Consider the following 22,381-nt stretch of genomic DNA (forward strand, 5'->3'; position numbering starts at 1 on the left):
CCTCACGTACTGCTCTCAGTAGTCAGGCAGTAAGTGCGCTTTCGGTCTGAAACGTGTACAGTTGTTTTGGAGGATGGCCCCAGCTCCGTCAAGACCCATTCAGTTTTGCCTCTGAAGAGTGTAAGATGCCTTGACTGGGAGCCCTAGTTCAGAGTCAAACCCCAGAGGCGGAGAAGGGCGGGCACGTCGCGCCGCCGGGCGCAGCGCGCGGGCGGGCGGGTCGGCTCCCCGGCCTCCGGGTTCGAGGCTCCGCGCGGGGCGCGGGTGCGGGCCGCTAACTTCGGGCCAATCAGCGCGCGGCGTCCCCGCGCCCCCGCGCCCGCCGTGGCCTCCGCCGCTCGCGGCCGTGCCGGACCCGGGACGAGGAGGGGCCGCGCCGCGGGGGATCCTGGAGTCGGAGGGAGGTGGGGATTCTGCGAGGGAGGCTCCATTTCCTCCTCGCTCGCCGGCCTCTCCCCGCCGCCCCGGCACCCCAATTCCCCGGGGCCGGCGCTGAGGGCGGCGGCGGCGCGGCGGGAACATGCTGGGCATGTACGTGCCGGACAGGTTCTCCCTGAAGTCCTCCCGCGTTCAGGACGGCATGGGGCTCTACACGGCCCGCCGCGTGAGGAAGGTGGGTGACCCGCGGCGGCCTGCGCGCCCCCGCTCCCGCCGCCCCGCGCGCCCCTCAGCCGTGGGCTCCGCGCGCGCCGCCTCTCTTCGGGAGCCCCGCGGGGAGCCGGGGCGGCTTCCGAGTCCCGCTCCTCCCGAGCCGGCGCCGCCACGTAGGTGCGGCGCCGCCGGCCGCCCTGCGGCAAGATGTCTTTCCTCCGCTGCAGGAAGTGAGGCGGGATGCTGCCTCCCACCGCCGCGGCCCGGCGGGGGTTGTGTCCTGGCGCTGGCAGAGGCGCGCGCGGGCGGCTGTCGTCCGGGCGCGCACGCAGCCCCGCCGCCGCTTTCTTGCTTCAGGATGTGGAAATGTGACCAGAAGCGCCCCGCTTTCCCGGTGGGCATGGATGGGGGTGAGGGCGCCGCCCACAGCGCCGCGTTCCCGCAGGCCTCAGCATCTCCTTCTGCCATCCAGCAGTTCTTCCCCTCTTTTCAGAATGTGCAGTGTGAGTTCTGGGAGGGGCCGTCTAGATAAGGTTTGACTCTCGGCCCTTTTCTCTCAGTTTTTCTGGATTTTTCTTCCCTGTCTCCATCCAGAAGTTTAGAGACACGTGAGTAGGACCGGCTGTCAGGGAATGGCCTGGAAGTGCTGGAGGATGAAAGCAAACGCTTAGGAGAGATTAGGGGAAAATGCCAAGCCTTTGTATCTGGTGAGAGTGTGTTCCAGCCGCCATTCCGGAGGATAGATGATATCACAAACCGTGGAGGCAGCGCTCAAGTGTGCAGGACAGTGAGAGCCAGCGTTTACTGAGCAGCTACTTGGTGCTGGGGCCCGTACGTGCTGTTTTATCTCTGTGGGTAGCTTCGCTGGAGTAACACTCCTGCGAGAACAGTCTTAATCTGCGTGCAGGAGAGAAGAAAACAGAAGGACTTGGAAGTTAAATTTCCTGCTGAGCTAGTGAGTTAGGCTGCAAACCCCTTGCTTCTTGATCCAAAGCCCATGTTGTTTTCAGGTCTTTTTCTGCCATCTTCCCAGCACCCGTCATCCCAACTCTGTTAGGGGTGAGGTTTGGGGGAGAGCAGGTTTGTTCCGTGAAGGTGGGCTAACAGGAGCTTCGCAAGATGCACCTGAGACACAGGGATGCCTTTCATTTGAGTATGAGTTTTCCTCAACCCCTCACCTAAGGAGCGGGAGAAGGGAGGCGCACATCTGCTTCAGAAAGCCTTCAACTGACAGCAGGGCGGATGAGCAACACTTAGGGTAAAGTTGGGAGTGATAGACCCCCTATTTACTCTTTTAAATAGGAGGCTGGGGAGAATGCTCCAAGGTGAAAAGCAGGTATCAACACTTATCTGAGTGTTTTGCCCAAACAGTAAACTTCTGCTCTTTCACGGCAGAAGTTGAGATTCTGCTTTTAATTTTCTCACAAGACATGAAAATTCCCAAGTGGCTTTTTCCTGAAGGTCTCAGGACTGAATGTAAGTACTTAAAAAGCACAGTTCTTAAACATTAGTTTAATGGTGGTGGTTTAGTTGCTAAGTCGTGTCCGACTCTTGGGACCCCAGGGATCTAGTAATATACTAAAATTGTAGAAATATTACACTTACTAAAGTATCCTTATTTTGCCTTACTAAGATTTCTAGAAAGAGCTGGCTGATACATGTTCTTTTGATATTTTTATTCCAAATTATTTTTCCCAGAATTATTTGGAAGTTTTAAATTATTTTGTGGTGTAGAGTGAACAGCTTCCAAAATTATATATTTCTGCATTTTATTACCGCAGTACTTATGGATACTATGTTTTCTTGGTTTATGTAAGTTCAACATGTAAAACACATGGTTTCATCTAGGTCATAATTAGAATTCTTAACCTGTATTTCAAGTGAATCTGCAGATGTTTGCAATAAGTTCAAATCATATACTGTTAGTGACAAAGTTTAGTTGTGATCACAAGATACTCAGTCATAAGATAATTGATCATGGGCACGTTCATTGATGCCAGAAATGACCTTTAAGGTTTCAACTCCTTTGCCTTGCAAAAACTGGTCTGTGAAGCTGAATGGCAGATTTTAGCTGTGCTATGAAGCTAAAGCTGAATATTGGTGCATCTCTTACCTGTTTGCATATAGTTTCCTGATGCTTCAATACTTTTGAGGTAACCTTGTACTAGGTTCAACTCTGGTCTTTAATAAAAGGATCTGAGGAAAAAATATTTTAGCAGCTGTATTAAGGATCTTACTTAGAAGTCTTTTGTTCTTTTTGAACAAATTTTGGAATCTCATTTTAGGTTTTTAAGTGGGAAGTTATAGATGTTTTAGTACACTTTTATAACATGTATGCTTGCATGTTATTATTGCCAAATTCAGACTTAAATTGAAGAAAGTACAGAAAACCACTAGACCATTCAGGTATGACCTAAATTAAACCCCATAGGATTATACAGTGGAAGTGAGAAATAGATTCAAGGGATTAGATCTGATAGAGTGCCTGAAGAACTATGGACAGAGGTTCATGACATTGTACAGGAGACAGGGATCATAGACTATCCCCAAGAAAAAGAAATGCAGAAAAGCAAAATGGCCGTCTGCGGAGGCCTTACAAATAGCTGTGAAAAGAAGAGAAGCCAAAATCAAAGGAGAAAAGGAAAGATATACCCATTTGAATGCAGAATTCCAAAGAATAGAAAGGCGAGATAATAAAGCCTTCCTCAGTGATCAGTGGAAAGAAATAGAGGAAAATAATAGAATGGGAAAGACTAGAGATCTCTGCAGGAAAATTAGAGATCCCAAGGGAATATTTCATGCAAAGATGGGCTCAATAAAGGACAGAAATGGTAGGGACCTAACAGAAGCAGAAGGTATTAAGAAGAGGTGGCAAGAATACACAGAAGAACTGTACAAAACAGATCTTCATGACCCAGATAATGACGATGGTGTGATCACTCACCTAGAGCCAGACATCCTGGAATGTGAAGTCAAGCGGACCTTAGGAAGCATCACTATGAACAAAGTTAGTGGATGTGATGGAATTCCAGTTGTGCTATTTGAAATCCTAAAAGTTGATGCCGTGAAAGTACTGCACTCAGTATGCCAGCAAATTTGGAAAATGCAGCAGTGGCCTCAGGACTGGAAAAGGTCAATTTTCGTTCCAGTGCTAAAGAATGCTCAAACTACTGCACAATTGCAGTCATCTCATATGCTAGTAAAGTAATGCTCAGCATTCTCCAAGCCAGGCTTCAGCAATACGTGAACCATGAACTTCAAGATGTTCAAACTGGTTTTAGAAAAGGCAGGGGAACCAGAGGTCAAATTGCCAACATCCGCTGGATCATCAAAAAAGCAAAAGAGTTCCAGAAAAGCATCTATTTCTGCTTTACTGACTATGCCAAAGCTTTTGACTGTTTGGATCACCACAAACTGTGGAACATTCTTCAAGCGATTGGAATACCAGATCACCTGACCTGGCTCTTGAGAAATCTGTATGCAGGCCAGGAAGCAACAGTTAGAACTGAACATGGAGCAACAGACTGGTACCAAATAGGGAAAGGAGTATGTCAAAGCTGTATATTGTCACCCTGATTATTTAACTTATATTCAGAGTACATCATAAGAAACACTGGGCTCAAGGAAGCACAAGCTGGAATCATGAGATATATTGCCAAGAGAAATATCAGTAACCTCAGATATGCAGATGACACCACCCTTATGGGAGAAAGTCAAGAAGACTTAAAAGAGCCTCTTGATGAAGGTGAAAGAGGAGAGTGAAAAAGTTGACTTAAAGCTCAACATTCAGAATACTAAGATCATGGCATCTGGTCCCATCACTTCATGGAAAATAGATGGGGAAACAGTGGAAACAGTGACAGGCTTTTATTTTCTTGGGCTCCAAAATCACTGCAGATGGTGACTGCAGCAATGAAATTAAAAGACGTTTTCTCCTTGGATGAAAAGCTGTGACCAACCTAGACAGCATATTCAAAAGCAGAGACATTCCTTTGCCAACAAAGGCCCATTTAGTCAAGGCTATGGTTTTTCCAGCAGTCATATATGGATGTGAGACTTGGACTCTAAAGAAAGCTGAGTGCTGAAGAATTGATGCTTTTGAACTGTTGTATTGGAGAAGACTTTTGAGAGTCCCTTGAACTGGAAGGAGATCCAACCAGTCCATTCTAAAGGAAGTCATTCCTGAATATTCATTGGAAGGACTAATGTTGAAGCTGAAACTCTAATACTTTCGCCACCTGATACAAGAACTGACTCATTTGAAAAGACCCTAATGCTGGGGAAGATTGAAGGCGGGAGGAGAAGGGGATTACAGCGGATGAGATGGTTGGATGGCATCACCGACTCATTGGATGTGAGTTTGAGTAAATGCCGGGAGTTGGTGATAGACAGGGAGGCCTGGTGTGCTGCAGTTCATGGGGTCACAAAGAGTCAGACATGACTGAGCGACTGAACTGAGCTAATTCTTGCATAATAATTATTATTTTTTAAAAAAATTGCAGTTTAAGTCATATGTTGATTTCAGAAAATCTTATTGTAGACCTGTACTGATCTTGGGGGATTTTGCTAGACTTTCTATTTGCAGTGCATCCATCATACTGATCTGGAATTCCCTTACCAATTGGATCCTTTGATCGTTTTCTAGACCCATCCCTCTTTGTGTGGTGTTTGCTAGAGTGGGTGGTGGGCGGTCTCTGCAGCCAAGTCACCTAATACCCTGGTTCCACCTTTGTTCTACTAGGTTTTTCCTTGGCAGTTGTCTTGTTTTTGTAGGCTTGGTACTGCTGCTGTTGCTGTCTGCACTACACCCGTCCCCACTTTTTTTTTTTTTTTTTGCTATAAAGTCTATAAAATGACAAGAAGAAGAAGAAATGGAAGGAACTTCTTTTCCTTTTTTGGCCATTATGGAATGCCCTTTCCTTTTCTTGTTGTTGTTTATTCGCTAGGTCGTGTCCCCCTGTTTTGCCACCCCATGGAGAGTAGCCTACCAGGCTCCTCTGTCCATGGGATTTCCCAGGCAAGAATACTGCCATTTCCTTCTCCAGAAGATCTTCCAGACCTGGGGACTGAACCTGTGTCTCTTGCTTGGCAAACATATTCTTTACTACTGAGCCACCTGGAAAGCCCCTTTTCTTACCATCATGGAAATTAGAGATTGAATGAAGACAGGGTCATTTGTTAGATAATTCTATGTGAGCCATTATTGCTTTCGAGAGAAGGAATGGATTTGAGTCTGTTGGAAAGTCCTAGAGTAGAAAAAAGCGAACTGAGTTCATTCACACTTGTACTCATTGCAGTTTGCTAATGAAAAGTATAATAAGAAAAAGTAAATTTAACACTTTAGCTTGCCAGACCCTGTTCTAAGTGCTTGTTAAGTGTTAATCTCATGAACAGTTTGATGTTGCAAAAAAGATGTAAAATTCTAAGTTACTATGCAGATTAAAGTTAATGTTAGGTAATTCCAAGCTAATACAGTAAATATATGATAAAAAGTTATGTAAACAGCTCAGTGTAATGCATTTTTTGTATCATGACTATATTTTCCATTGCCAGATTATGTGATTAACCAGAGAGTGGTGTGTTTGATTTTGTGTTTGAACTCAGAAAGTGGAAAGGTAAGTAATAAGATTCCTCTGCACTTTCAGGTTCTGTGACTTTATCAGAGGGTTAGGGTGGCAGATATGCCACTGCCAGTCTTTGCTTCCTCGGGGTTTGCTGCAGGCTGTTGGTTTTCCTGTCTTCCCTTCTGATTCTTAGTCATTGACTCTTTCAGTTGTGGCAGGCACTGTCCTAGGTCTTGGGGATATATAGGTTGGCAAAAAGGCAAGGTCTTTGTTCACATGGAGCTTGTTTTCTTGTGTGGGAAGAGAGGCAGTAAGCAGGTACAAAAGAGGAAGTTTCCAAAATAATTACAGCATGTGTTAAATGAAAGCCAAAAACAGGATGACGAATTAGGGAGTGAATAGAGGTGGAGCCCTGTACTTTAGGCATGCTGGCAGGGAAGACCTCTCAGAGGAGGTGACATCTGCATGAAACATGAAGGAGCTGAGCTAGCTAGAAGAATGTGCAGGGAAATATGCCAGTGAGTCTGAACTAGGGTCGAACTGAGGATAGAGGAAATTGTTTGGCTTCGAGGTATAGTTTAGAGGTTAACATAAAACAAAACCAACTAGAATCTTCCAGTGGGTTGAATGAGGCCCATCATTGAAGGAGAATCTAGGATGACTCAGTTTTTTGGCCTGACCAGTTGGTGCCAACTTGCCTTGGTGCCGTTTGCTTTCATGTGAAGTCTACTATGTTGGAAATGGTACTTCCAGTTGTAGAATATGTTGGTAAAAGTACATCAAAAGCAACCAACCCTGGCTAAGCATCAAATAGAAATAGGACAGTGCACTAAACACTATTGATAAAAAGAGTTTCTTTTTCCATACTCTGGGACTTACAGCCTTGTTGGGAAAATGGAAATACAGAATTTTAAAAAAATACATTTTTTGTGTATCAAATGTCCAAATTTACACGGTGTGTATGGATTGATTTTGCTGGGCACTGCTTTAGGGAACAGAATTACAGTAATTTTTAGTCTGGGCAAGGAGAATGGAGCTGGAGGAATCACGCTTCCCGACTTCAGGTTATACTACAAAGCGACAGTCATCAAGACAGTGTGGTACTGGCACAAAAACAGACCAATGGAACAAGGTAGAAAGCCCAGGAATAAACCCATGCACCTATGGGTACCTTATTTTTGACAAAGGAGACAAGAATATACAATGGGGCAAAGACAGCCTCTTCAATAAATGGTACTGGGAAAACTGGATAGCTACATGTAAAAGAATGAAATCAGAACACTTCCTAACACCATGCTTTTGCTGCTGCTAAGTTGCTTCAGTTGTGTCCGACTCTGTGTGACCCCATAGATGGCAGCCCACCAGACTCCTCCATTCCTGGGATTTTCCAGGCAAGAGTACTGGAGTGGGGTGCCATTTCCTTCTCCTTCTAACACCATACACAAAGATAAAATGGATTAAGGACTTAAATGTATGACCAGAAACTATAAAATTCTTAGAGGAAAACATAGGCAGAACACTCAATGACATAAGGCAAGATCCTCTATGACCCACTTCCGAGAGTAATGGAAATAAAAACAAAAGTAAACAGGTGGGATCTGATTAAAAGCTTTTGCACAGCAAATGAAATTATAAGCAAGGTGAAAAGACAACCCTCAGAATGGAGAAAATAATAGCAAATGAAACAACTGACAAAGGTTTAATTTCCAAAATATACAAGCAACTCATACAACTCAATACCAGAAAAACAAACAACCCAATCAAAAAGTGGGAGAAAAATCTAAACAGACATTTCTGCAAAGAAGACATACAGATGGCTAAAAACACATGGAAAGAAGCTCAACATCACGCATTATTAGAGAAATGCAAGTCAAAACTACAATGAGATACCACCTCACACTGGTCAGAATGGCCTTCATCAAAAAGTCTGCAAACAATAAATGCTGGAAAGGGTGTGGTGTAAAGGGAACACTCTTGCACAGTTGGTGGGAATGTAAATTGATAACAGCCACTATGGAAGATGGTATGGAGATTCCTTAAAAACTAAGAATAAAACCACCATATGACCCAGCAATCCCTCTCCTTGGCATATACCCTGAGGAAACCAAAATTGGAAGAGACACATGTATCCCATTGTTCATTGCAGCACTATTTACAATAGCTAGAACAGGGAAGCAACCTAGATGTTCATCAGCAGATGAATGGATAAAGAGGTTGTGGTACATATACACAATGGAATATTACTCAGCCACGAAAGGAAACTCATTTGAGTCAGTTCTAATGAGGTGGATGAACATAGAGCCTATTATACAGAGTGAAGTGTGTCAGAAAGAAAGATAAATATCATATTCTAGCACATACATGCAGAATCTAGAAAAAATGATACTGAGAATTTACAGGGCAATAGTAGAGAAACATACATAGGGAATAGACTTATGGACATGGTGAGAGGGGAGGAGAGGGTGAGATGTATGGAAAGAGTAACACGGAAACTTCCACTACCATATGTAAAATAGATAGCCAACGGGAATTTGCTGTGTGGCTCAGGAAACAAGCAGGGTCTCTGTATCAACCTAGAGGGTAGGATGGGGAGGGAGATGGGAGAGAGTTTCAAAAGGGAGGGGACGTGTGTATACCTATGGCTGATTCATGTTGAGGTTTGACAGCAAACAACAACATTCTGTAAAGCAGTTATCCTTTAATAAAAAATAAATAAATTTTTAAAAAAAGTAGTTAAGAGGGAGAAACCCCAGTGGTCGTTATAGTAAGTCATCAGAAAGTGCTGGGGGAATCAAAGAAGGCCTTATGGAGTTGAATTAATGAGGTCACATTATTATTGTATTTTTATTAAGCACTTTAAGTTTGGTTGTGTTAGTATGTTTTACTCTTCTCTCAACCCTATAAAGTATATATTGTTACTGTATCCATTCTCAGATAAAGAAATTAAGGCAAAAAGTGGTTGGCCAGTGTGACTTGTTAAGTATTACCTGAGAGACAGAGTAAATGGTGGATCCATGATAGTAATTTCAGTGAGTCTGACCCGATTTGGTGCTCTTAATCAGTTTGGAGTTGAATGATTTGTAGGTAGAATTAATGAAAATAAAACTGAAACAGTTCTTTAAAGGTTAGACCTCTCCACTGAAGCGTTACCTTGTACCTTGGAGCCTGTGGGCCCGCCTGGGAATGTCACACACAATCACACATTTTGAATTCTGCTTGTTTTTTTGTTTACTATGCACTTGTGTTTTTATTTTATTGTGTAACAGTCTTCAAGGGTTTACTATTATCCCCAGTGTATAGATTACATATTTCCTCAATGATCATTTCTTGTCAAAATTTTCAGTTGTCCTAATGTAGACTTAAAATTTTTTTTCTCCTTTCCTATTCCTTCTTCATTAGCAGGCTAAAGCCTGCCTGGCCTTATCTTCTGACGTGTAGTTTTCCTTTATATGTAGAAGCCCATTAACTTGCATGCCCTTAGCATAGCTGATTTGTATTTCTAAAAAGAACTAAAGACTGAAAGGAAAGCTGAAGACAAGCAGAAAAAGAAAATAACCAAATACAAATGAAGTGAGTATAGTATCTTTCTCATATTTTGGGCCCCTAATTCTCGTAGAAGCAGTGAAGAGCATTGATGGGGCTGAGGTCTCCTTAACGTGGTACACACTAGCTGCAGCGAGTTGCCCTGCTGGAATAGCTCAGTTCCTGGCTTCCTTCCCTCTCATCACTGCTCTTTTGCCTGAGGGGTTTCTGAGTGGCATCCTGTGCCCGTGAACCCTGGGGCAGTCCCCCAACTTCTTCCTGAAATAAGGTATGTCCTGAGGTCTGATCTTCAAAGGACTGTCAGTAATTCTACCTACAAATCATTCAACTCCAAACTGATCAAGAGCACCAAATCGCGTCAGACTCACTGACATTAGTATCATGGGCTCACCATTTACTCTGTCAACCAGGCAATACTTAACGAGTCACACTGGCCAACTGCTTTTTGCCTCAATTTCTTCATCTGAGAATGGGTACAGTAACAATATCTACTTCATGGGGTTGAGAGAAGAGTGAAGCGTACTAACACAGGTAAACTTTGCTCTTCCACAGATGGACCTGCATCCGTTTTGGTAGCACTGAGGTACAGTGTTAGTTTCCTTCTGCTACTGTGGCAGATTATCTGGCTTAAAACAAGAGAAATTTATTCTTTTCTGTTCTGGAGAGTATAAATCTAAAATGGATGGTCAGGCCTGGTTCCTTCTGGAGGCTCCAAAGAGAGTTTACTTCCTTGAATTTTGCAGTTTTCTGAAGGCTACACGGGCTTCCCAGATGACTCAGTGGTAGAGAATCCCACCTGCCAGTGCAGGAGACACGGGTTCGATCCCTGGGTCCGGGAAGATCCCCTGGAGAAGGAAATGGCAACCCACTCCAGTACCCTTGCCTGGGGAATTCCATGGACAGAGCAGTCTCTCGGGCTACAGTTTCAAAAAGTCAGGTATGCCTGAAGTGCCTTAGCGCACACACACATTATACACTCTGCCATAGCTCCAAAGTGTAGTTCTTCTTGTCTGTGTTATATGGAACATTTTGCAGTGAATTATCCCTCAACTACTGGTCCCAATGAAATGTCCACATTGCACATCTACCATATTGATGACTGTTCTGCCTTGTGTTCAGTGTTGATTCTGGCAGAGGTCAACAAGGTTGGCATTCACGCAGTGAAACCCGAGTGAGTGGTTCTCTTATATAGAGGAAGAGAGCGCATGCACATTAGAAGGAGGAGAAAGAATAGATTCTGACCACGCTCTAAGTGGTGGTGTTGAGAAGGATGTCAGAGGGAACCCAGCTTGCACATGCTCCTCTGACAGATGAGGACACGGAAGCCGGGGTGAGCTTTGCCTGGAGCCCTGCTGCCCACAGCTGCCTCACAGATTCCTGCTCCTCCGCAGGGGCATCTCCCTCAGGCGAAGGTAGGCACCGTGGTTCTCTTTGAGGGCTTTGTAGTGGAGACTTTTGGTAAGGTAAAATCCAGAGAAAAATCTCTGATATTTAAATCTTGAATTTGTGAAAATACAGGAGGCTAAAAATAAAAACAGACAAGTTGTGTAGGGTTAGAAAAACATGGGAAAGGGAAAACACCCATTATCTCGGTGGTCCCCAAAAGTAAAGTAGTGAAAGCACAGAGGAAAACTCACTTTGCATAAATGTTAATAAATGAGTAGGTTTTGTGGAATAAGGTGTTCTGTTGATCAGCTTAGAAGATGACTCTCCTGAGGAAGTCATAAGGGGTCTTTGTGCCCCAGCTAAAATTCTGCTGGTGGACGTTTGTTTATGGTTCCTCATGGCTGGTGAAAGCTAACCTGGAAACATAATCAGAGGGAAGATTGTCACCATTGATGCCTGCCATATGTGCTATCTCTTTTCTGTGTTCACACATTCACCCTCTACAAGTGACTCAGTGAAGTTTTGTATTTCTTGGTGTTATTACAGATTCAGATATTGGTTGGTTTTTGTGATTGTAACAGCTTCAGTTAATTCTTTCAGCAAATATTTATTGAGCAACTACAGTTGTTAGGCTCTCTGTGCTAGTCACTAGAGACAAAAGGGTGAGTGCCAAAAGCACTCGATGTGTTCCATGGCTTGTATTTAACCCTGCAGTAAGTCTGCACGGTGGCTGTTATTGTCCTTGTTTTACAGGTGAGGAAACTGATTGTGAGGAAGGTTATATCCCAAGAAGGGAATTAATCAGAATCTGAACTCAGATCTTTCCAAATATCTTTTTCACAAAAAAAGACTAAAAATTATTTTTCTGCCTACTAAATGCTGTATCCATGCTCATTTCCATTAGTATAGACACATACCTATACACACTCTTTCATAAAGTTATTTTACAAAAATGAGAAAAGAGTAAACTCATTTCATCATCTACCATTTCAGCAGTTGCGTATAGAGATCCCTCTAAGTAATCTGCTTTGGCTCTAATATTTTTAATAACATATTCTATAAGGGGGATGTGATGTAATTTTCATTTGTTTGGGGCTTGTTTTACACAATTATTCACTAAATGTTTATTGCCAAGATCTGTACCAGCTATTTGGAATGCAGTAGTGAACAACATAGAAATTCTGGCTCTTGCTTAGCTTGTGTTTTAGTGAGGGGAGTTAGGACAGGAAGTTGACAATGAAAAATTACAAACATTTTATATTGTGCTAAAATGTTGAAAGTTCTTCAGAAAAAAAGAAAAAGTAGAGCTGGGTATTGTTGACTTGGCAGAGTGTGTGGGTGTGTGGATGGATGTTATTCTAAATAGGTGATTGGTCCAGGTAATCCTCCCTGAGCAGGGGAAATATGGGCAGTGACTTAAAGGACGGGAAGAAAGGCAGCAGTCAGAGCGAAGGCCCTGAGATGAGACTTGGCTTGCTGTGTTCAGGGGATAAGGAGGGCAGTGAGGCTGGAATGGTCTTGTTGGGGGCTGGGTGCTAGGAGAGGAGGCGAGAGAGACCATGAAGGGTCTTTTGGGCTATTGTGAAGCTGTTGACTCTACTGAGTGGAATAGGAAGCCACAGCAGGGTTTTAGGCCAAGGAGGGATGTGATCTGACTTGAGTTTATCAAGGATCGCTTTGACTGCTGTGTTGAGAATAGTTGACCTCATAGTAAACTGGGAGACTTGTTAGGATTCTTCTGCAGTAATCCATGTGAGAGGTGACGGTGGTTTAGATCAAGATGCTGGCAATGTTGGAAGTGTAGTTTGGAGACAGAATGTGCTGATGACATAAGTGAAAGAAAGGTAAGGATCAAAGATGATTCCAAGGATTTTAGCCTGAGAAATTGGGAGGATTGGATTGTCTGCCAGCAACTGAGAAGGGGAAGATTTTGGTGCAGCAGATTTGAAGGGGGGAGATCTGGAATTTGGTTTAAGACATGTTGATTTTGACAAGTTTATTAGATAACAGATATCAAAAAGGCAGTGATATTACTGCTGTTGTACCAGCGGTTCCTCCTTCCCATCCGTTATGACATCATTTTTGTGTTTTATGTGTCATAGACCTTACAGTACACTTTTACTCTTTTCCCTTTATACCACCAATTATCTTTTAGAGCAATTAAAAAATAAGATTGTGTTATTTACCTTTATTTTGGTTTCTGGAGCTCATCATTTCTTTGTTGTGAATTACGTTTTTGTGTGGTATCATATTCCCTACATGAGAACCATATCCTTTGAACATTTTTTGTATCACAAGTCTGATGGCAATGAGTTTTCTCAGTTTCCATTTTCTGAAAAAAGTATTGCATTTGTGTTTGAAAGATACCCTCTCCAGATTGATAGGTTTTTTTCTTTCTCATTATATTAAAGATATTACTTGTTCTTTTTTTGACTTAAAACATTTCTGGAAAGTTTGCTTTCCAGAGGTTATAACATGTAAGTGTTATGTTCTTCACACATTCTCTTCTCCCCCTCTGCTTTCAAGATTTTTCTAGTTTTCTTTGGCTTTTAGCAGTTTGAATATGATGTGTTTTAAAAAAAATTGCTTCTTTTATGTGTAGTTTGATATCTTTTATCATTTTTGGAAGATTCTTAGCCGTTTTCTCTTCAAATATTACTTCTGGCCCAAACTTCCTTTCTTCTTCTGGTCCTCCAGTTACGTGCTTGTCAGACCAGTTGAAGATATTGTCTCACAGCTCTTATGTGCTTTGTTCTGCTTTATTTCCCCTTTTCCCCACTCTGTGTTTCGGTTTAATAGGTAATTTCTGTTGCCTTCAAGTGTATCGCTGCTTTCTCAGTGCGTCAAGTTACCTGGTGATTCTGTCAGAGGAATTCATGTTTGCACCATGTCTTTTATTTCTAGCATTTCCACTGGATTCCCTTTTGTAGCTTCCATGTCTTAGTTGAAATCCACTGTATTCTTGCATGTTATCTGCCTTTTCTAGTAGATTATTTAACAAATTAATCATAATCACTGTTAAAGTACTTGTCTGATAGTTCTAATATCTATGTCAATTTTGCATCTGATTCTGCTGCTTGCTCTGTTTCTTCACTATGGGCTGTATTTTTTCTCCTTGCTTCCTTGTATTTTTTTTTTTTAATTGAAGGATAATTGCTTTAGAGTATTGTGTCGGCCTCTGCTATGCCGCAGCATGAGTCATGCACAAGTACACACGTCCCCTCCTTCTTGCACCTCCCTCCCGCCTGCCACCCTGTTCCACCCCTCTCGGTGGTCACAGAGCCCTGGTCTGAGCTCTTGTGTCACACAGCAAAGTCCCACTGGCTATCTGTTTTACATATGGTAATGTATGTTTCCATGACATTCTTTCTTTTTTAAAATTATTTTAATTGGAGGATAATTATTTTACAGTATTGTGATATTTTTGGCCATACATCAGCATCAATCAGTCATAGATATACATGTGTATACATGTTCCCTTCCCCCATCCTGAACTGCCCCTCCCCCCCGACACTTCCCTCCCTACCCTGTCCCTCTAGGTTGTCCCAGAGAACTGGCTTCATGCATTGGACTCTCACCGGTCATCTATTTTACATATGGTAATGTGTATGTTTCAACGCTGTTCTCTCAAATTATCCCACCCTCTCCTTCTCCCTCATGTGTCCCCAAGCCTGTTCTCTAAGTCTGCGTCTCCATTGCTGCCCTGCAAATAGGCTCATCAGTACCATCTTTCTAGATTCCATATGTGTGCTTTAATGTACGATATTGGGCTTCCTCTTTCTGATTTACTTCACTCTGTATGATAGACTTTAGGTTCATCCACCTCACTAGAACTGACTCTGATGCATTCATTTTTTGTAGCTGAGTGATATTCGATTGTATCTATGTACCACAAATTCTGTATCCATTCATCTGTTGGTGGACATTGAGGTCGCGTCTGTGTCCTCAGTTCAGTCCAGTCGCTCGGTCGTGTCTGACTCTTTGTGACCCCGTGTACTGCAGCATGCCAGGCCTCCCTGTCCATCACCAACTCCCAGAGCTTACTCAGACTCATGTCCATCGAGTCGGTGATGCCATCCAACCATCTCATCCTCTGTCGTCCCCTTCTCCTTCTGCCCTCAATCTTTCCCAGCACAAGGGTCCTTTCCAATGAGTCAGTTCTTTGCATCAGGTGGCCAAAGTATTGGAGCTTCAGCTTCAGCATCTTCAGTTCACCTTCCAGTGAACATTCAGGACTGATTTCCTCTAAGATTGACTGGTTTGATCTCCTTGTAGTCCAAGAGACTCTCAAGAGCCCTTCCTATGTCCTAGGCATTGTAAAAAGAGCTGCAGTGAACATTGGGCTACATGTGTCTCTTTCTGTTACGGTTTTCTCAGCGTGTATGCCCAGCAGTGGGATTGTTGGGTCATATGGTAGTTCTATTCCTAGTTTTTTAAGGAATCTCCATACTGTTCTCCATAGTGGCTGTATCAGTTTGTCTTCCCACCAACAGTGCAAGAGGGTTCCCTTTTCTCCACATCTTTGCCAGCATTTATTGTTTGTAGATTTTTTTTTTTTTTTTTAATATTATTTTATTAGTTGGAGGCCAATCACTTTACAACATTTCAGTGGGTTTTGTCATACATTGACATGAATCAGCCATATAGTTACATGTATTCCCCATCCCGATCCCCCCTCCCACCTCCCTCCCCACCCGACTCCTCAGGGTCCTCCCAGTGCACCAGGCCCGAGCACCTGACTCATGTATCCCACCTGGGCTGGTGGTCCGTTTCACCATAGATAATATACATGCTGTTCTTTCAAAACATCCCACCCTCACGTTCTCCCCCAGAGTTCAAAAGTCTGTTCTGTATTTCTGTGTCTCTTTTTCTGTTTTGCATATAGGGTTATCGCCACCATCTATCTAAATTCCGTATATATGTGTTAGTATACTGTAATGTTCTTTATCTTTCTGACTTACTTCACTCTGTATAATGGGCTCCAGTTTCATCCATCTCATTAGAACTGATTCAAATGAATTCTTTTTAACGGCTGAGTAATATTCCATGGTGTATATGTACCACAGCTTCCTTATCCATTCATCTGCTGATGGGCATCTAGGTTGCTTCCATGTCCTGGCTATTATAAACAGTGCTGCGATGAACACTGGGGTGCACGTGTCTCTTTCAGATCTGGATTCCTCAGTGTGTATGCCCAGAAGTGGTATTGCTGGGTCATATGGCAGTTCTATTTCCAGTTTTTTAAGAAATCTCCACACTGTTTTCCATAGTGGCTGTACTAGTTTGCATTCCCACCAACAGTGTAAGAGGGTTCCCTTTTCTCCACACCCTCTCCAGCATTTATTGCTTGTAGACTTTTGGATAGCAGCCATCCTGACTGGCGTGTAATGGTACCTCATTGTGGTTTTGATTTGCATTTCTCTGATGATGAGTGATGTTGAGCATCTTTTCATGTGTTTGTTAGCCATCTGTATGTCTTCTTTGGAGAAATGTCTGTTTAGTTCTTTGGCCCATTTTTTGATTGGGTCGTTTATTTTTCTGGAATTGAGCTTCAGGAGTTGCTTGTATATTTTTGAGATTAATCCTTTGTCTGTTTCCTCATTTGTTATTATTTTCTCCCAATCTGAGGGCTGTCTTTTCACCTTACTTATAGTTCCTTTGTTGTGCAAAAGCTTTTAATTTTCATTAGGTCCCATTTGTTTATTTTTGCTTTTATTTCCAATATTCTGGGAGGTGGGTCATAGAAGATCTTGCTGTGATTTATGTCGGAGAGTGTTTTGCCTATGTTCTCCTCTAGGAGTTTTATAGTTTCTGGTCTTACATTTAGATCTTTAATCCATTTTGAGTTTATTTTTGTGTATGGTGTTAGGAAGTGTTCTAGTTTCATTCTTTTACAAGTGGTTAACCAGTTTTCCCAGCACCACTTGTTAAAGAGATTGTCTTTTTTCCATTGTATATCCTTGCCTCCTTTGTCAAAGATAAGCTGTCCATAGGTTCGTGGATTTATCTCTGGGCTTTCTATTCTGTTCCATTGATCTATATTTCTGTCTTTGTGCCAGTACCATACTGTCTTGATGACTGTGGCTTTGTAGTAGAGTCTGAAGTCAGGCAGGTTGATTCCTCCAGTTCCATTCTTCTTTCTCAAGATTACTTTGGCTATTCGAGGTTTTTTGTATTTCCATACAAATTGTGAAATTATTTGTTCTAGTTCTGTGAAAAATACCGTTGGTAGCTTGATAGGGATTGCATTGAATCTATAGATTGCTTTGGGTAGAATAGCCATTTTGACAATATTGATTCTTCCAATCCATGAACACGGTATGTTTCTCCAACTGTTTGTGTCCTCTTTGATTTCTTTCATCAGTGTTTTATAGTTTTCTATGTATAGGTCTTTTGTTTCTTTAGGTAGATATACTCCTAAGTATTTTATTCTTTTTGTTGCAATGGTGAATGGTATTGTTTCCTTAATTTCTCTTTATGTTTTTTCATTGTTAGTGTATAGGAATGCAAGGGATTTCTGTGTGTTAATTTTATATCCTGCAACTTTACTATATTCATTAATTAGCTCTAGTAATTTTCTGGTAGAGTCTTTAGGGTTTTCTATGTAGAGGATCATGTCATCTGCAAACAGCGAGAGTTTCACTTCTTCTTTTCCTATCTGGATTCCTTTTATGTCTTTTTCTGCTCTGATTGCTGTGGCCAAAACTTCCAACACTATGTTGAATAGTAGTGGTGAGAGTGGGCATCCTTGTCTTGTTCCTGATTTCAGAGGAAATGCTTTCAATTTTTCACCATTGAGGGTGATGCTTGCTGTGGGTTTGTCATATATAGCTTTTATTATGTTGAGGTATGTTCCTTCTATTCCTGCTTTCTGGAGAGTTTTAATCATAAATGAGTGTTGAATTTTGTCAAAGGCTTTCTCTGCATCTGTTGAGATAATCATATGTTTTTTATCTTTCAATTTGTTAATGTGGTGTATTACGTTGATCGATTTGCGGATATTAAAGAATCCTTGCATTCCTGGGATAAAGCCCACTTGGTCATGGTGTATGATTTTTTTTAATATGTTGTTGGATTCTGTTTGCTAGAATTTTGTTAAGGATTTTTGCATCTATGTTCATCAGTGATATTGGCCTGTAGTTTTCTTTTTTTGTGGCATCTTTGTCTGGTTTTGGAATTAGGGTGATGGTGGCCTCATAGAATGAGTTTGGAAGTTTACCTTCTTCTGCAATTTTCTGGAAGAGTTTGAGTAAGATAGGTGTTAGCTCTTCTCTAAATTTTTGGTAGAATTCAGCTGTGAAGCCATCTGGTCCTGGGCTTTTGTTTGCTGGAAGATTTCTGATTACAGTTTCGATTTCCTTGCTTGTGATGGCTCTGTTAAGATCTTCTATTTCTTCCTGGTTCAGTTTTGGAAAGTTATACTTTTCTAAGAATTTGTCCATTTCATCCAAGTTGTCCATTTTATTGGCATAGAGCTGCTGGTAGTAGTCTCTTATGATCCTTTGTATTTCAGTGTTGTCTGTTGTGATCTCACCCTTTTCATTTCTTATTTTGTTAATTTGGTTCTTCTCTCTTTGTTTCTTAATGAGTCTTGCTAATGGTTTGTCAATTTTGTTTATTTTTTCAAAAAACCAGCTTTTAGCTTTGTTGATTTTTGCTATGGTCTCTTTAGTTTCTTTTGCATTTATTTCTGCCCTAATTTTTAAGATTTCTTTCCTTCTGCTAACCCTGGGGTTCTTCATTTCTTCCTTCTCTAATTGTTTTAGGTGTAGAGTTAGGTTATTTATTTGGCTTTTTTCTTGTTTCTTGATGTGTGCCTGTAATGCTATGAACCTTCCCCTTAGCACTGCTTTTACAGTGTCCCATAGGTTTTGGGTTGTTGTGTTTTCATTTTCATTTATTTCTATACATACTTTGATTTCTTTTTTGATTTCTTCTATGATTTGTTGGTTATTCAGAAGCGTGTTATTTAGCCTCCATATGTTGGAATTTTTAACAATTTTTTTCCTGTAATTGAGATCTAATCTTACTGCACTGTGGTCAGAAAAGATGACTGGAATGATTTCAATTTTTTTGAATTTTCCAAGACCAGATTTATGGCCCAGGATGTGATCTATTCTGGAGAAGGTTCCGTGTGCACTTGAGAAAAAGGTGAAGTTGATTGTTTTGGGGTGAAATGTCCTATAGATATCAATTAGGTCTAGCTGGTCCATTGTATCATTTAAGGTTTGTGTTTCCTTGTTGATTTTCTGTTTAGTTGATCTATCCATGGTTGTGAGTGGGGTATTAAAGTCTCCCACTATTATTGTGTTACTATTAATTTCCTCTTTCATACTCGTTAGTGTTTGCCGTACATATTGCGGTGCTCCTATGTTGGGTGCATATATATTTATAATTGTTATATCTTCTTCTTGGATTGATCCTTTGATCATTATGTAGTGACCTTCTTTGTCTCTTTTCACATCCTTTATTTGAAAGTCTATTTTATCTGATATGAGTATTGCGACTCCTGCTTTCTTTTGGTCTCCGTTTGCGTGAAATATTTTTTTCCAGCCCTTCACTTTGAGTCTGTATGTGTCCCTTGTTTTGAGGTGGGTCTCTTGTAGACAGCATATATAGGGGTCTTGTTTTTGTATCCATTCAGCCAATCTTTGTCTTTTGGTTGGGGCATTCAACCCATTTACATTTAAGGTAATTATTGATAGGTGTGGTCCCGTTGTCATTTACTTTGTTGTTTTGGGTTCACGTTTATACAACCTTTCTGGATTTCCTGTCTAGAGAAGATCCTTTAGCATTTGTTGAAGAGCTGGTTTGGTGGTGCTGAATTCTCTCAGCTTTTGCTTGTCTGTAAAGCTTTTGAATTCTCCTTCATATCTGAATGAGATCCTTGCTGGGTACAGTAATCTAGGTTGTAGGTTATTCTCTTTCATTACTTTCAGTATGTCCTGCCATTCCCTTCTGGCCTGGAGGGTTTCTATTGATAGATCAGCTGTTATCCTTATAGGAATCCCTTTGTGTGTTATTTGTTGTTTCTCCCTTGCTGCTTTTAGTATTTGTTCTTTGTGTTTGATCTTTGTTAATTTGATTAATATGTGTCTTGGGGTGTTTCGCCTTGGGTTTATCCTGTTTGGGACTCTCTGGGTTTCTTGGACTTGGGTGGCTATTTCCTTCCCCATTTTAGGGAAGTTTTCAGCTATTATCTCCTCGAGTATTTTCTCATGGCCTTTCTTTTTGTCTTCTTCTTCTGGAACTCCTATGATTCGAATGTTGGGGCGTTTCACATTGTCCCAGAGGTCCCTGAGGTTGTCCTCATTTCTTTTGATCCTTTTTTCTTTTTTCCTCTCTGCTTCATTTATTTCCACCATTTTATCTTCTACCTCACTTATCCTATCTTCTGTCTCCGTTATTCTACTCTTGGTTCCCTCCAGAGTGTTTTTGATCTCATTCATTGCATTATTCATTTTCAATTGACTCTTTTTTATTTCTTCTAGATCTTTATTAAACATTTCTTGCATCTTTTCAATCTTTGTCTCCAGGCTATTTATCTGTACCTCCATTTTGCTTTCAAGATTTTGGATCATTTTTATTATCATTATTCTAAATTCTTTTTCAGGTAGATTCCCTATCTCCTCCTCTTTTGTTTGACTTGGTGGGCCCTTTTCATGTTCCTTTACCTGTTGGGTATTTCTCTGCCTTTTCATCTTGTTTAGATTGCTGTGTCTGGAGTGGGCTTTCTGTATTCTGGAGGTCTGTGGTTCCTTTTTATTGTGGAGGTTTTACCCAGTGGGTGGGGTTAGACGATTGGCTTGTCAAGGTTTCCTGATTAGCGAAGCTTGCGTCAGTGTTCTGGTGTGCGGATCTTGATTTCTTCTCTTTGGATAGCAATGGAGTGCCCAGTAATGAGTTTTGAGATGGGTCTATGTGTTAGGTGTGACCTTGGGCAGTCTGTATGTTGACGTTCAGGGCAATGTTCCTGCGTTGCTGGAGAATTTGCGTGGTATGTCGTGCTCTAAAACTTATTGGCTCTTGGGTGGTGGTTGGTTTCGTTGCAGGTATGGAGGCTTTTGTAGGGTCACTTATTACTTAAAGATTCATGTAGTCAGGAGTTTTCTGGTGTTCTCAGGTTTTGGGCTTAAGTCTCCTGCTTCTGGATTTCAGTTTTATTCTTCCTATAGTCTCAGGACTTCTCCAACTATACAGCACTGATAATAAAACTTCTATGTTAATGGTGGAAAGTTTCTCCCCCGTTAGGGATACCCAGAGAGGTTCACCGAGTTACATGGAGAAGAGGAGAGGGAGGAGGGAGATAGAGATGGGCAGGAGGAGAAAGAGGGGGACTCAAGAGGAGAGAGACAGATCTACGAAGTTGTCTGATCCCAGAGTGTTCTCCGTAGCCCAGACACCCACAAAGATTCACAGAATTGGATTGGGAAGAGAAGGGGAAAGGAGGAAATAGAGGTGTTCTGAGGTAGAAAACAGAGTCAAGATTGGGAGAGAATAATCAACACACTCGTGAATAAAAATGGGAGCTGAATATTGGATTCTTAAATGTTCACAATTTATATCATATACTGAAAAACAAAAATTAAAAATCTAGAGTAGAGGTTAGACTCTTAAAAATACTATATTAAAAACAAAAACCAAAACACACAAAAGAAATTTTAGAAATATATATGAAGTTTGGTATAAAAATAGGGCTTCTCTTCTTTTTTTTTTTTTTTTCTTCCCTTTCTCTTTCTTCTGTAAGGTTATAGTGGATTGAAAATGAAAATTAAGGCGTAGTAAAAGGAGTGCTAGAGGGCTTTAGAAGAAATAAGAGAAAAAGAAAAAGAAAATAGAAGAGAAGAAAAAAGAAAAGAAAAAAAGAAGAAAAAAAAAAGAAAAAAGAAAGAGAAAAAAAATTGTTTTGCGTAATTAAAAAAAATCGTAAAAATCTATGAAAATGAAAGTTAAGGAGTAATGGGGGAGTAATAAGGAATTTTTAAAGGAAAATAAAAGAGAACCAAGAAAAAAGAAAGAAAAAAAAAATTTTTTTTTTCCTTACTTAAAAAAAAAAAAAAAAAAAGAAAAAAAGAAAAAAAAAAAGAAAAAGAAAAAATATATCTAGGAGTTTCCCTGGAGCTGTTGCGGTCAGTGTGGGTTCGGCTCAGCTTCAGATAGCTCCTCGTTCCAGCTTACACTTCTCGATATCTACAGGCCCTTCCGGTGTAGTCAGTCCGTGGTTTCTTCAGGGATTTTAATCTGTTACACCGGTCCCTTCTGAAGCGGTTCCCTTTGTTTATTTGGGTTCTGTTGCC

At 41.4% G+C, this 22,381-nt stretch overlaps 1 protein-coding gene across 3 annotated transcripts in view; it reads left to right on the plus strand.

Moving 5' to 3' along the window:
* The first annotated feature begins 244 nt into the window (after window positions 1-244).
* PRDM5 (PR/SET domain 5) overlaps window positions 245-22,381 on the plus strand; it is a 258,063-nt gene continuing 235,926 nt past the window's right edge. For all 3 annotated transcript variants that reach the window (XM_065907340.1, XM_065907341.1, XM_065907345.1), the window contains exon 1: window positions 245-613. In XM_065907340.1, coding sequence (XP_065763412.1) covers window positions 521-613 — 93 coding nt within the window. In that variant the 5' untranslated portion in view covers window positions 245-520. The remainder of the gene's footprint in view (window positions 614-22,381) is intronic.

The sequence above is a fragment of the Muntiacus reevesi genome, chromosome 16, assembly GCF_963930625.1.
Source record: "Muntiacus reevesi chromosome 16, mMunRee1.1, whole genome shotgun sequence".
Classification (NCBI taxonomy): domain Eukaryota; kingdom Metazoa; phylum Chordata; class Mammalia; order Artiodactyla; family Cervidae; genus Muntiacus; species Muntiacus reevesi.